The sequence below is a fragment of the Lutjanus erythropterus genome, chromosome 22 (genome assembly GCF_056507025.1).
Source record: "Lutjanus erythropterus isolate fLutEry1 chromosome 22, fLutEry1.hap2, whole genome shotgun sequence".
NCBI classification, from domain to species: domain Eukaryota; kingdom Metazoa; phylum Chordata; class Actinopteri; order Lutjaniformes; family Lutjanidae; genus Lutjanus; species Lutjanus erythropterus.
The window spans coordinates 11,298,911-11,315,456 of record NC_139338.1 but is presented as its reverse complement, the minus strand read 5'-3'; the positions used below and the strand labels follow the sequence as shown (position 1 = coordinate 11,315,456).

Sequence of the window (16,546 nt, the reverse complement as noted above, 5' to 3'; positions counted from 1 at the left end):
CACTTTTTCTCTCTCCTTGCTCACGTCTATTTTTACTTGACACCACCACCCCTTTCTCTTTCTGTCCCCTCTCATCCTCCATTACTTTCAACAATCCACTTCACTCCTTGATCTCTTATCCATCTAAATTAGTTTCTACTCTCCCATTTACTAACTACTCTTGTTCTCATAACTGCAACCAAAAGTCAAATATATAGTAGGTACCGGTTTTGAAAGTTCATCATTTACTTGATTACATTTGTATAAATGGTAAATAACTATACATTACACCTTTCACACCGTGATTTCCCACCACCATCTACTGTAGCTGTAACACTGACTATGGTTCGAGACCTCATACAACCCCATTTCCATTTCAAATGATCTGAACAATGCCTTAAACTAGAAATGAGGACAAAATGCAGAGAGGTGAGTGTGAGAAATGAGTCAGACACTCTCAGTGATGCTGAAGATGTTGAAAACAGGCAGTAGAAGGAATAAGAGAGGCAGACAGCTGCAGACACTGTCGCTAAGACGACAACAGCACAGATACATAAACACATTTGTGAAACCAACTACCACAGGTGAAAGTGACACTAGTTAACTCTCCATTCATCTTCATCCTCCTTCCCTCCACTTCCCTCATCTAATCAAACAGTGCGATCACATGTATTACACTCTCAACCTCTGCGTCAACTGGAAAATCCATTATATGTACTTAACTCAAGCCCCTGGACTATACACACACATTCAGGCATATACACACACTCCACAGAATCAATAGCAGACATTAGGTGTTATTGACAATGCCAACTGAGGTTAACAATCTGGCCTAACTGTAGGCGCCGCCTATTAAGCTGTGTGTAAATGTGAAAGGGCAGCAGAAAGAGAATGTCCAGATGTGTTTGGATGAGATTAAGATCCTGCTCTCTCTCGCGGGTCAACACAGTAACAGGCTTTACTTTCACACACATATACACAAAGGAACAGAGCAGCTGTAAAATTAAAATTAAACCATAAGTCGAATAGCAAAAACTTTTGTTTCATGTGCGGAGAGTAACTAATCCTTTACAATCCCTCGTCCACAAATCTTCTGCAGAACCTTTCTGTCCTTGCATCCTCTGTCTGCTCATTGTTCAACTACAACCCCAATTCCAAAACAAGTTGGGACGTTGTGTTAAATGTAAATAAAGACAGAATACAATGATATGCAAATCCTTTTTGACCTGTATTCAATTGAATACAGCACAAAGACAAGATATTTAATGTTCAAACTGATTACCTTTATACTTCATTCTAAATTTGATGCCTGCAACACGTTCCAAAAAAGCTGGGACAGGTGCACGTTTACCACTGTGTTACATCACCTTTTCTTTTAACAACACTCGGTAAGCGTTTGGAAACTGAGGACACTAATTGTTGAAGTTCTGAAAGTGAAATTCCTTCCCATTCTTCCTCGAAATACAACTTTAAGTGTTCAACAGTCCGGGGTCTCTATGCTACATAACGCACCACACATTTTGAATGGGAGACGGGTCTAGTACCCAAATGCTTTTACTACAAAGTCACACCGTTGTAATACGTGCAGAAAGTGTCTTGCTAAAATATGCAGGAATGTCTCTGAAAAAAGAGTCTGGATTGCAGCATATGTTGCTCCAAAACTTTTATGTACCTTTGAGCATTAATGGTGGATTCACAGATATGCAAGTTACTCATACCATGGGCCCTAACACACCCCCATACCATAAAAGACACAGGCTTTTAAACTTTGGGGCTCATAACAATCTGGTTCTTTTTTCTTTAGACCAGATAACACAATGTCCATGATTTCCATTTGAAATGTGGACCTGTCAGACCAAAGCACATTTTTCCACCTTGCCTCAGTCCATCTCAGATGAGCTCAAGCTCACAGAAAATTTTAACAAAGTGGTGAACCTTGCCCTGTCCTTGCTTGCAAACAGTTGTCTTTCGAAAATGACCTTTTAATACCAAATCATGATAATCTATTACCAATTATCCCTTTTACCTGGTGTTTTTTTTTAACCTTCCAAATCATTTGTTGTTCCTTCCTCAACTTTTTTGGTGCATGTTGCAGCCATCAAATCCAGAATGATACGGTCTTTGTACTGCATGCAATTGAGTATAAGCAGAAAATGATTTGCAAATCATTGCATTCTGTTTGTATTTACATTTTCCGCAATGTTTTTGGAATCAGTGTTTTACTACGTGTTAACTCAGCACTAGCTCACTCCATATGTGTTGCGCTCACACTGAGCAAATCAACTCATCCTGTTAAACTAACCACTACAGTGTAAACTTCTCAGCTGCGTGGCTGTGTGATGGAGCTGAGTTGTATTATAAGCTCTGTATAATTAAGACTATCATAGAGAAAGCTGGCATGATTAAACACCTTTGTAAAAAAAATATCTGTATTATTTTGCATCATGCCACTCGGGTTGGCAGGGATATAATGGTAGGAAATAAAAAAAGCAACACTTCTGAGGCAATCACAGATGTCATTATCAGAGAATGTCCCCATTTCTGAGATCTCATGCAGAGCCAGATAGATAGAAGTGGACAGTTACAAAAAGAACAATAACAGTAGCTTTTCTGTGTGTGTGTGTGTGTGTGAATACCTGATAGGTGTCCCACAGTCTGATCGTGCAGCGTAGTGGCAGCTCCCTCATCAGGAGGTTGTTCATCCAGCGAAAGGCAAACTGCAAGTACTCCACCTCATACTGCTGCATGTGGCGGTGCACAGACTCTGTCAAAATAACAATAATAAATCAATTAAAAATAAATTTAAATTACATATATACACACACACATATATACATATACACAAACATTTATGTAAGTTAAACTTAAGGTTTAACTTCTTGCATCAACATTTATGTGAAGACTAATTTAAAAAAAATAATAGAGATGCAGATGTCCCTCAGCTTCTAGCTATAGTCAGTTAATTTTGTCAACAAAAACGTCAACGATAAGCATTTGTTGAAATTTCTGTTGCTGTGTTTGTTGCTTTTATTTCATTACTACATTGTGATGACAAGCTAAATAACAAATAAGACTGACAACAAAAATTACAATGAAACTGCTGTTCATTATGCCCTGACAAGTAAAGGCAAGATGAAATAGCTGGCTCTGTTCGCACAGACAACATAAGGTCATCTCAGAGCACAAATAAATCCATCTCACTTAAAATGCAAGTGCATCATCAAGGGAAGGGAAGGAAAGGAAAAAAACTGACTTTCTGGACAGATGTGCCAAAAAATAGAACCAATCTGAAAAGAAGAAAATGGGTGTAATGTAAGTTCACTGATTTGATAACATGTACCGTATATGTTAAGTCACTTTTAGGACTAAATATAATGTTAGTATCACGTTAGCTCAAGGTTCAGTGTGGATTCAGGAAGCATTCCCTGTTAACGCTTCATTAAATTTGACAGAGCCAATGTCATCTCCTTCTAAAACATAATTCATGATTTCCTACGACACAAACTTGAACATTTAACATACTTCCTAATAACTTTATGCAGTTGCAGTTTACACATTTTTATTGCTGGTGATTTATTAAATTAATTGAGTGAAGCAAATTTAGCCGAAGTCCTCAGTAATATATAAAAAGTCTGTTTTGTCTGGTAATAACCAATAATAACACATCAATGACTTCTGCATTCATTTTATATGATATGAAAGAATGAAAGTAACACATTCTCAGCCCAGGTTCAAGGTCTGCTTACTTCTCATTGGAATTTTTGCTGCCAGGAGAAATATTCTTCAGCAAAATCCATTAAAGTGTCTGAGAAAACAAATATCCCACGGACTAAATCCTCACTAAATCAAAACACAGATGAAAGAACAAAACGTGCCTTCAACTACAATGTTCAGGAAGTGACTAAAACTAAAACGAAATGAAAAAATCTTGTCAAAATTAACATTTCGTTAAAGAAATGGTGACGTTAACAAGTAACAACACAGACAGATTCTATCACAACTCCCCTCTCTGTTAAGAACTACAGCAGTCAGTGTCACACTCGCACACAGCCTCTTCCTCATAATAGAGATGTAATTACAGAGCTATCAGAATTGCCTGAGAAAAGCTACACACCAAACTGAGATGAGAAAAGAGATTGTATTCATTGTTAAATGCGGCTCCAAAGCAATTGGATGTCAGTGCACTGAGCAACAGAGTGCATATAGCGTAGGTCAATAACATCCAGAGGTGAGGACGCGAGGCATGTTTATGTAACGTACAGAGTGTGTGTTTATTATTTCTTTGACATTACTGCTTCCAGTAGGAGCTGATTAAAACTGTATTTTTGTCCATTTCTGACACACAAGGTCAATCTGTGCAAAACCTCTTCAAGCCTCTGTGGGGTTTTAACAAAATTGTCACGATTTATCTTCTTTGTCAGAGGGATAAAGGGTGATTTTCATATTGCATGAGCTCAGCACTGATTTTAATCCCATACAAAGCATATATGTGTGATTTTTCTCCTCTGACCACAGTATTAATTTAAGTCATAAATATTAACTGTTAGCCACATCCCTGCCCAACATCTAAACCCTGTCACAACAGACACTTCCTATTTTAATATATATCCTTTAGGTTTTTATATGAGGCAGGCTGCATTTCCTGTTTACATTTCCTGTTTACACTGTGAGCTCTGTGTAACAACTGTCATACGGTTTTCCTAGGGGAATAGTAAAAAAACAAACAAACAAAAAAAACAGTATTTTGGCAGCTACCAAGGAGAATGACAAATATTTGATGACCCACCTCTGGAATATTAATCAAGTCCCAGTGTGCCTTTACTGTAATTTGATGTTTAGTTTATTTAAGCTGCGATTGCTGAATTTCAGGCAGAGAGGGGCTTATAAACAAGTCACATTAACTAATAATTGCTGGTGTGTTAGACAGAGAATTAGTAACCAGTCATCACTGTGACATTAATACTCAAAACAAATCCAGTGCCTGTCCTAACTTAAAGGGTAAGGTTGGCAATAATGTATATTATTCATTTTATTGGCTGAGCATACGTATTAGCTGATTTATTGCCTTGTTGACTGCAGTAAGCCTACTGGCAAATAAAATGGCATTCACCATGTCAGTGGTGGATGTTTATCTGTTGTGTGCCATCAATTTTGTGCTGGTTAAATATTGTATTAGTTATTTGCGGTTGGACAACAGCAGCTAACATGCCCAGCTGCTAACCTGGAGAGGAAGGCACCGGACGGACACGACTCTGCTGTGATGTATAACAAAGATGGTGGAATGAAGGGCTGAGTGACTTTAAACGCACTATATATAAATTCTGCCGCTAGCGGTCTATCTCGCATTAATAAAAAAACAAAAGACATAGTTAAATTACATTGTGAAGTGGTGTGGGTTCTTCACTGTTCAATCACCACAGGTGATGAAAAACTGACATGACTTAGGAAGAAATCATGTTCAAGGACGAGGTTATAGTTTTATTCATGTTGTGTTTAGTCACACTGGATGATTTCCGTCACATCCGGTGTTTTCCTGCAAGTAATAACAACTAGCCAGTAACAGCTACCAGGAAACGCACAGTTACCTTAAATAAATAATGTATTTCTCTACATTTGAACATTGTTAGAAACAACTGGAATAATGTAAGTACACAACTCAACAGAATATACAACATGTCACACACTTTTAGATGTTTTAATGTGGAAATGTTACATAATACAGCTTTAAAACAGTGAAGTTATATTTTTATAATGAAGATTTCTTTGTTTCACTGGAACACTGACACCCTGACTATAATCCTGTAAAACAGCAGGGTATTTTTTTTTTGCAAATGTTACTGAAATGGGAGTAAAAAGTATATTTTTTGGAACCATTTTTCACAGCTGATTAATACACATTTGGTGTGATATTCCCAGCATCAGAGTGGTGAATGTGGACTGTTTAAAATAAACAGTTTCTGTGTTCATTGCTACAAGAAGACATGTCACCCTGTTGTAGCTCACTGATGTGTTTTTATTATTGTTTTTCACATCAGACTTTGGCTTCACATTTCATATTTATTAGCATATATTGTAGTTTGTTTGTTTTTTTTTTTACCTTTTTATGGAGTTGGTTGACAAACAGAAAAAATACAGAATGTTGCTGGACTTATTAAGGTAGATATGATGGATTCTTCTGAGCACATTAATCTAACTTATCTGGTATCAATAACAGCTAAAAACACACTAAGAAACAGCTGAATAGAATCATCAGTCAAGATGGCAGTTTCCACTCAGTTTCTTTTGTTGGGTTTGACTTTCCAAACATAAACATCAGCTGGTTATTACACATCCACATCTGTCTCCTTATACCCATAAAATATGTTTTTTCTCCTCCTAATTATAACAGGTCCAGATTACGTTTTCACTTCCAACAACCTGCACAGAGAGAGGACCACACGTTACGTCTGGCCGTCTCAATACGGTGTCAATGTGGAGTTCAGATGTCGATGTCAGTGTCAGTGTCAGTGTCATGGCGCGGCAGGCTGGCACGAACGCTGGCTAAGAAGAATGGATGAGACGCGGCGATGTCAGCCAAAAATCTACCACATATGGGGCTGTGACACGGAGAGCGGCTGCCTTTGTTCCTTTCTCTGTTCTTGATAAATGTTTGTTTTATGCTTCTTTACATAACAAAGGATTAAAAATACCACTCTGTATTCAGCGATTTCCTAGTCATCAAACCCATGACACTCATTCTCTCTCTCTCTCTCTCATACACACACACACACACAAGTTTTATAATAGAGCTGTAATTAAAGAGCTGTCAGAGAATCTATGAGAAAAGCCAGTTACGGAGGAACTATAGCATCCTCTTCTCTCACACTCCATGCTCTTAATCAGAGCTGACTGACAAGCACACACACACACACACACACACACACACACACACACACACACACACACACACACTCCCAATTACAGCTTTAATAAAGCTTTAATTGGTGAAACATTTAGTGAAATATTTCTACTTAAGGACACATACATTATTAGTCTCAAACACAGACAGCAAACACTTAAGTGACACCTGTCTGCTATTTGCTCGCACATGCATGTTTAACAATTACGCACACACTCCACCACATGAGCAGGGTGTGAAATAAACACAAAGCGATTATTTCACACTCCTCTCCGCAGTTTAATTATCACATGCTGCTGTAAAAGCATAAACAAGGCAAGCTCATTAACAGCGAATGCATCATGGTGACAGATCTTAGCTAGCTGCCAAACAGAGAGGGAGAGAGTGGAACAACTTTAGACAATGTTAAATTACACTAATGAACTTGCTCTGCCTAATATTAGCAACTCCACCAAACACAGAGAGGAAGAGGAGGACTATGAAGGGGAGCGGTGCAAGGGAGAGTCATTTGTCATGAGAAGTTAACACAGGGTACTATTAGAAATATAAGATGCTGACTAGAACCATAAAGGGGTTTTTCAGCCTGTCCATGTAGGAAGTAGGATTTTATCTAGAACCCACACTGGAGTTCTACCGACAAACATTTTCTATTATGGCGCAAAGAACCCTTGACAAAACCTTAATAACAGAATTTTCAAGGATATCAACAATCTAGAGCCTGCCCAGAACCTTTCCGCTTTCTAAAGGTGCTAAGAAGAACCAACCAAGGCAGTTCGACCAATAACCTTTTAATATTCCAAGAACGTTCTACCAAGAACCCTTTTATAGTATGGTATGAAAAACCCTAGACAAACTCTTCCAAAAAGGGGTTCTTCAAATTACAAGAGTTCTTAATGGAACCATTAGTCTTACAAAGAACTCTTGACCCCAGAAGAACAGTTTTGGAACCCTTATTTCTAAGAATGTGGAAAAGGAGAGGAGAGGAGAACAAGAGGGAAAAAATGAAGCATTAAAACTAGTGACTTTTTAACCGTGGGCTGCTGTCCAGCTGGCACGGTGCTCAGCATGCTGGGTAGCGTAGTCACGGGGGCTGAGGCTGGCTAAGGATGACACCTCTCGTAGACACTGATTGACGGATGAGCGTTGTCTTCCTTCCTACCGCTGGTTAAAGTTTAGGACGGAGGCCACGAAGCCAGATAGTCTGCTCTCCACTGTGGACTGTAGCCCGTGGCTGGTGAAGCGCGGGTGGACAGCAGGAGGTCAGAGGTCATACAGTGACTAGTGAGCGGCTCCCAGGATTCTGCTGACGAGCCCAATTCTGCTAAACTTCATGCTCTCCTTGGTACAAAACGTAATTACAGTTACACACCTTTTTTTTCTGCCCCTCTCCTACTGGTTGTTTTTTTTTGTTCACCATTTCATTTTCACTCAGGCTGTTCTAACAAATCTGCTTTATTTTCAATCATTTTTTTTCTTTCACTGCCAACAGAACCTTCTACATACATATACATTATATATGTATGAATGTACTCATCTCACTGTAACCTTTACCCAATTCTCTTATATTTTAGTCCTGACAGCTTTACCACAGATTTAAACAAATACTAAAAAACAGGCAACAGAGCGCCGTTTTATCCATTTCTAACAATTTTGTTCTTGTGGTTTTACATTTTGGAGACGGCTAAAAGTAAAAGAGAATCAAAACCCCTTCTGAGTATCATCCTAAAAAGCTCTTTTCACTCAAGGCTCCCATGCTATGATTGGATATTCACTGCTTGAGGGAGATGTTGAGCAAGCATCCGCCTGTTCATCCACCTGTGTTTAAGATATTTCTCCATGCATGTTTCTGGTTACACACACTATAGTGTATCTGGTTATTTTTTTGTCTGCCACACAAAGGAATGGGTGTCTCATCTCAGATAATGCAAACAGTTTAAAGTTCATAAAGCATGATTAACACAGCAGAAATGCCACGTAATGTTAGAAATCCTATCCTGTTTTATATGATGTGTTGCAGCCCAGAGTAAGAAAAATTTAAAAGGACAGCAGAAAAAAAGATGGTTCTGTAGTGACATAACTTTCCCAAAGGTTTGGTGTGGAATATTTGAGAAAAAAAAACTGTAGAGTAAAATGTGTAAATGTCTTTAAATAAATGCAACATACAGGATGTGAAGTATGTTAAATTGGTGTAGGCAGAAAGCTCAGAGGGCATGAACATTATAGGGGGTGATGCTGGTGACGGAGGTTATGGTGGATGTGTGGGAAGACGGGAAAAGTTTGTATGATTGACCTCGGTTCAGGTTGAAAGATGCCAGAGCAAGCCTGGACATGAACTGAATACAGCTTTTAAAAATGTCAGGATTTTTTTTAAAAAAAAAGACCAGCATGTGAATGTATACATACAGATCCGGCCAAAAAAAAAAAAAAAAAAAAACACTCAAACACATTAAGCAAAATAGCTCAGTAAAAACTAAATACCATGTACATTAAATGCATGGCCACTTCAGAAAAGCAAATGCTGCTACAGAACAGAAAATTAACTTTTTTTTTTCAAACTCATAAAACACACTGTAGCCTTTCTTGCCATTCACTGTGCAATATAGTTTCACAATCCAGCTACCGGCCCTTTTTACACAATTCAGTCTAAGAGCGTGCGCTGCCAGAGCGTCCTCTCATTTGCATAAATAAATTCACCTTTGGGCAATTTGCATGTTGATGAACTAGTGCTAATGCACTTGCATGCAACAAATACACAGAAAGATATAAGGGAGAGATAAAGAGATCAGAGGAACATGCCGACAAAGTGGCTTGTCTTTTGAGGAGGTACACGTGCTAGCGTCGAGCAAGGCTAATGGAAGTTAGCGTCACGTATTACAAGTGGGATAATTACAGATGGGGGGGAGTCTGAGGGAGGGGCAAGCAGTGAGAAAAACAAAGAAATTTCAAAGTTAAAGTCTTCCAACAATGTCACCCACGGTTTTCAACAAAAAGAATCAAAGGAAAGAAATAAATAGCTTTGATTTTTGTAATCATTTTTAGCAAATCTTTGCAGGTTTTTTGGCCTCCTTACTTCAAGTTCAATTAGAGCTTAAATTATAGTCCTGAATCCGCAAGAAACTAATAAAATTTGAACATACAAAGAACCCCTGCAGAAACTATTTCAATATAAAAGAGTCTTTTGTGCAACAAAACATTTCTAGCTTTGTCAGACTGAGTAAGTTGACTGAGCATGAATGCTCATCTGAACGCATGACACTTTTATACTGGACAGAAAAAACACTGACACCCACTGACATCTGGTGTTTGTCTGCAGTGGGGAAGGGCACAGGTCTGATGGAAACATGACACCAAGCTGGTCAGGCTAATTTCCACTGTTTCTCAGTGGAGGCGATGAAGGCTTGCCACCTCCACCAGTAACTTTCGCAACTATTTTGCTCCTCTCCTACACACGTGCTGCTTTTCTTTGACCAGAATCTTGCAAAATAACTGAGGAAATACTTTTTTGCCCATCTCTGGACTTATTCTTTGGATATAACTGACCATTTGCTAATCCTCGTCCACATTAGCTACTGTTGCTAGGCCTCTCGAGCTTTTCATTCTCGCTAAACGTCAGTGAAGTTTACAACAACAACAGAGGCAGATTTACAGCTAAGAACTCTCAGTAATATTTCAAACAATGAGTACTTGGTAGCAGACAGAGACAAAAGCAGGCTCTTCATTTATTGCCAGTGACTGTTCATTTTGTGAGCTGAAATGACAAGTGTCGCTAGCAGATTTTATCAGTTGTAGCACAAGGATCATAGTAAAAGACTGAAGGTGAAGTTGCAGTGGAGTTTGCACTTGTCTAAAGGTGCGTATTTCACGATGAAGTCCTTGTATTTAGTCGAGAAAGTGAACTGTGGATACACATTTTACCTCCTATGATTTCTTCACAATAAAAGACCAAGATCAGCAAAAATCAGGAAATGTTAGATGTTCATCAGCAGTAACTTAACACAACTCCTATCCAGCTGACAGCAAATATGAAACAGTAAAATAAAATGGATATCTGGAAGCACAAACATGGACACAGGACAGAATCTATCATTCAAACCACAGAGATTCAGTTAGAAGCTACAAAAGTACCGAGAGCTGAACACAGAGACACTTTTAAAAACCTGTCTATCTGCTCTTCTGCACACACTTGAGTTGAGTCTCAGCTTTCTGTTGCACATCAGGAAAAGGCACTTCTGTCACAGCCATCTCTGTCAAAACTCGGGCAGAATATTGTTTCAAAAATGATGATACCAGTACCCTTAAAGTGCTTAAATTGATACCCATACCAATGGAGTACTTCATACGAAAGCCTTTTTTGAAGGTTCTACTTCATGAAGAACACAGTGATTGGTTGTGAGCAAAACCTACTTGGTACTGAGTTATTTCAACAGATACCTTAAAGTTATTGAGCATGGTGTAGTATACCCAGCATTAGTCATAACACTTGAGGGAGAAGGGAGTCCTTCACAGACAATTCAGGACATCAAACCTCATCCTGGAAACCTTGTGATTTATTGGTGACTTGAGACTCTAAAAATCATGCAGTTTTAATTCTGTTAGAAATATCTGCTGCCTTTGACAAAGCAAATTATTTAAATTTTAGAAAATATGTAAAAAGCTGATCTTGACCTAGCTTCGGTCAGTTTATTAATGCTTATGTAGTGATGTAGCGGTGCCTATCAAAAGTAAGGAAATACACTGTCAAATTGTCAAAAAGTTATTAACATCATAAATTTGTATGTACTGTACTTGTGCGTTAGAAATTTTGTTTTCTCTGGGCATCCAGCTGTGTCACTTCAATCAGGACAACCCTGCGTCATATATGCATTTTAAAGGGGCTTCCAAAAAAGAAAAAGTTAGGTTACAGGGAGGGATTATGGGGATAAGGAGGAAGAGAAGAAGAGGAAGAAAATTGTTATAAAATTTCTGAGGCCTCGCGGCACCAATTCACACTTTTTTTCTTTTTTCCTCCCCCACTGTGCTGAAACATATAGCAGGTAATAGATGGTGGGGATCAGTCATAAGAACACTGAACATTATCTTTCTTTTCCCGTCTGTGACTGCACAGTATATGTGTGGTCTCCCTGTGTCTGACAGATATACAGCAGAGATGCAGTCACTTTAAAGAAGGAAGAGAGACGGCGACAGACACAGACATATCAGCAATGTCCTCTCCCTACTGACTCAGTAGTCCAAACAATAACGCAATTAAACACTGAGCTGAGGTCAAAGCATCACGAGCTCCCTCGTTCCACCTTCCCGCCATCCAACCATTGTCTTAACAAATACCCCATCAACTACTAATGTCTCTGCGTCGGATACCCAACTCATACCACGGTGAAACAGAGTTTCCATAGCAACAGTTACAGCCTTTTTTTTGCTTTTTTTGGGAAGGTTACTAGAGCTCACTGCAATGGAGAATAAAAGATTTGTTCATTTTTGCAACAGGTTTTGTACAAAGATCTAAATTTAATGAGCTGCAAGATTAAATACTACTCGTGCTGGTAATATAATGGATTAATAACCTCAAAAGAAACATTTACACGCAGAGACAAAATAAAATAAACACTCTCATAAAGTCTGATTTCACAACTTATGATTTCTATCAGGGGTGAAATCTGTGTAGAAAATATAAGTATGTATCTGCCTGTGAACAGACAGGACCCCGCCCTTTATCAAGCAGTACAACACTCTGGATAACCCTGCATCTGATAAGCGCTGATAGGTAATTTTGGAAGAGATGATGAGAGGCCATTGTTCCCAAAACAGATGCTATGTCGAGGGCGAAAAACAATCCTGTAACACAAGATAAAAGCTATCTGTGATCTCATTAGAGGGGGTAATGTCAAGCTAGCGAGGTATAAAATGGCTCTGCCCCAGCTATGATGACAGGGCACTTATGGAATAAGATACAGTCAAAATGTTGAGTCATTTTTTTTATGCTTTCACTGGGGTGTGGTGGAGCTTGGGAGAGGTTGGAGGACTTCATTTTTCTTTCCTTTGTTGTCCTTTTTACTTCTTTTTTAACATAGAAAAGACACACATATACACTCCAGTACATACAGTCTACTCACAAACACAAGTATGCACACACACTTAGGCTGGGTTGCACCAACAATGATTAATTTTTACACCCAACGAAATCCTGGTTTTAGTTTAAATGAGTACTTCCCAAACCAGGGAAACTATCTTAAAATTAAGAACTATTCAATTGATATGGCTCTTTGCACTTCAGTTTAGTTTAATTCAAAAACTAAATTAAATTTAATGCTATTGTAACAAAACTGTAAACTCTAATTTAAAATATGATCCAGTATTAACTTTAAACTTAGACTTGAGGAGGTTTAACTTTAAAAATGGCTGCCCTTTTAAAATATATTGAGCAAAACAAGTTTCGTGAAGAATGTTTAGTGACAGACTATGGTCCTATCCAGTTGATCTGTTAAAACAGTCTGCCAGTCTTTTTTTTCCCCTTACTTTGCTGTTGTAATCAAATCTCCTGTTCTGTTTTGTTCCTTTAATTTGGCCCAAAAGTTTTTCTTATAGGAGGAGAAATTAAGAGCTTCTCTGCCGAGCCATCATGGCTTCTTTTTTTTTTTTTTTTACTTTTTGACTAGCTAATGAACAATGAACCTTTTTGCTTGCAAGCAAACAATGTAATATTTAATTAAGGAATATACTGCAGCCAAAAGTTGCGGCTACCCTCCTATCTTTTCGGCTGTGTCTGAAATCATTCACTACCATTTAGTCCATTATATAGTGAGGTCACCATTTGCAGTGGTGTCTGAATTTGCAGTGAATTATTCCTATATAGTGGACTCAAAATATCCCACAGTGTGTTGTGAAAAGTAGTGTACAACTGATGGTCACTAAGTAAGCAATATATATTATCATGCATTGTTGTGAAAGGAAAACACTGGCAATAATGTAATTACCAGCCTATATAATAATGTCTGAAAGTGTTTTTTCTTCACTATATAATGAGCCCACTGTGTCGTTCTCTACATAGAAATCCCCACAAGTGAATAAGTGAATGATTTCAGACACTACTTAAGTCCATCCAGCATGCAAATTTAATTTGTATTTATTTTAATGTTGGTAAGCAGGCATCTCCACACATCTTATTTTGGCTTGAGGGTTAGGGTTTAAACTGTGCAGCAGAGCTCTGCTAAATTTTGAATCTGGTTTTACTTATCTGAACCTAGTTTTGTTAAACTCTGATCAGAACTAGTCTTACATTTAATTAATACTTGTTAGTTTCCTATACCTTTACAGTATATCAGTTTATTTTTATACACACAGACAACACGCACCAACACTCGCACACACATGCCCTTTCTATCGGCAAGTTTACTCTCTTACAATCACACATGCGAACGGACAGGCCTGCATATGCACACTAACTTTCTCTGACATTCACACTCCTACACACACACACGTATGCACTCCCTCTCTATCCATTTGAATGCAGTGGGTGAGTCCTCCCCTCCCTCTGGCTGACAGAGCGGGTGACAGGATAGTCGGACAGCACCAAGGTTAGCCGAGAACATGACCATTGTACAAAGGCTTGCTTTGATAAGACCATGTTCTGCACAATGCATCGTGGGCCACTGCTGCATGCATTCTAAGACAAAGGTGAGTTTGTATAGACCGGTATTTACACATTTATTGTTTTGACAAAATGAAAAAGACAAGGGGGATACAGAAGAAAGAGCTCCTTTGCTAATTAACACTAAGTTGCGAGTGGGTGTGAAATGTCACTGAGCTGTGTTTGAGAACACTCTGCGCACACACATTAACTCAGCCCTCAGCAGGCCATTGTTTTTGCGCTAATAATCAGCAGCACGAACACATTTCCCCGACAGCCGGGCGGAATGAAAATTAGCGAGGCACGATGGCAGCGCTGTGTAATTACAAACCGACGCACAACAGCAGAAGATAGAAGGTGTGAAAACAAATATTACTTCCTGGTGTGTATCTGGTTCTAACACAAGAATTCAAACTATCAAAGGAAGCTCAAGTGTTAAGAAAACTGTAAGTCAAAGTTGGGGATCAAAATCCTCATTAAGGCAACTTTTGAAGTGACATGACTTCATTTTGCCATTATCTTTTTTTTTATTCCTGGTGTGAGGCAAGTGTTGCACTGCTTCTTCATCTCTGCTACAGTGAGGAGCAAAACACAGACTTGTTCAGGCACAAAATGTTGGAAGAAGGGAATGTGGAAGACTATTGCACCGGATCGTCTATCTAGGGGTACATCACATCACATATAAACTTTTAGTACATTTTTATACATGTGTGCATATACCCTTTGTCAGACTAATCACTATTCTCATATTTCTGGAATATGTATTGATAAAAACATCATTTAACATTCGGTCGATGTTGGTTTAGTTTTGTAGTTGTTACAGTGTGATCAATACAAATTTTCCCCAAAACAGACAGAAGTTAATGAAGCTTTATGAAAGTAATCCTAACTTCCTCATTCAATCATTTTTACATTGTCAAAATTGTGTTTTAGACATTTTAAGGAAATGGACATGATTGTTAGAATCTTTAAGACTTTTTAAGGCTAGCTAAAGCTTAAAATAGCTAACCAACAACGCAATGATTTATTTACCTTTTAGCAAGCTAGCAGTTAGTTGTTAAGGAATATGGAGCAAGAAAAGTTAACAGCTGTTCCCCCCTCGTTTGTACTTACCTGGTCCCAACAGCAGGTAAATTAAATTTTTATTTATCTCAATTTTCAATTAAAGATAATGGGGTTTTAGACTTTTTAAGGACATGGAAATACCCCGCTGATACCTACAAAATACTATGAATTGTTTCAAGTTTAGGACATGAAAAAGAAAAGAAAATACAACTAGTATGCAGAAAATACCAGAGAAACGATTCACATTATAATTTTCAAGGTTTTCACACAAATTTAAGAAAAAAATGTGAATGAAAGCCATTGTCATGTATGGCCACTGTTGTGTTGTGTTGGTTGGTGTGTGAGGGAGAAGAAATCAAAAATGAATTTAAAAAAAAGAGAAGAGAAGAGAAGAGAAGAGAAGAGAAGAGAAGAGAAGAGAAGAGAAGAGAAGAGAAGAGAAGAGAAGAGGTAAATGGAAATCGAGTCAAAATGGCAGGTTTGCGTGCAGAAAGTACTTCATGGATGGGTGGAAGGATGGATGGATGGATGGATGGAGCGAAGGCAGATGACTCACCATCAATCCTGCTGACCAGCTCCTCCAGGGCCTTGACTTTCCTCTGGATGCCTGGCTGGGCAAATGTATAGTTGTCCTGAGAAAAAGAAAATTCAGACTCAATATGTGCAGAGGCTCCATCTACAGTGGTGAAAATCTTTACAATGGCAGGTCTGTTAAATGAAATTTTTAAACAGACTCTCAAAGCGAATTACTGCAGGAATGAAAAAGGCTTCAAACACAATGGACAAACCATTAAAAGTAACAACAAGTACGTAGGTCACACTAGACAGAGGATCTTGTGAAGGACTACAGAACAAAAAGTACAAGAAAAAGTGATAAAAACAAGAGCTAAGGAGATCAAGCAGATATTTTTATTACAGCAATATTTGCCAGATTTCTCTGTAATTTCTTAGACAGGCTGTGAAATTGATCTCTTGTTGAG

General features: G+C 38.3%; 1 protein-coding gene across 3 annotated transcripts in view; it reads right to left on the bottom strand.

The window, feature by feature from the left end:
* The window catches only part of tbc1d22a (TBC1 domain family, member 22a), a 159,428-nt gene that overhangs the window by 40,838 nt on the left and 102,044 nt on the right, over positions 1-16,546 (bottom strand). For all 3 annotated transcript variants that reach the window (XM_084711034.1, XM_084711036.1, XM_084711035.1), the window contains 2 exons: positions 16,123-16,198; positions 2,616-2,743 (listed from right to left, as the gene is read on the bottom strand). In XM_084711034.1, coding sequence (XP_084567160.1) covers positions 2,616-2,743; positions 16,123-16,198 — 204 coding nt within the window. The remainder of the gene's footprint in view (positions 1-2,615; positions 2,744-16,122; positions 16,199-16,546) is intronic.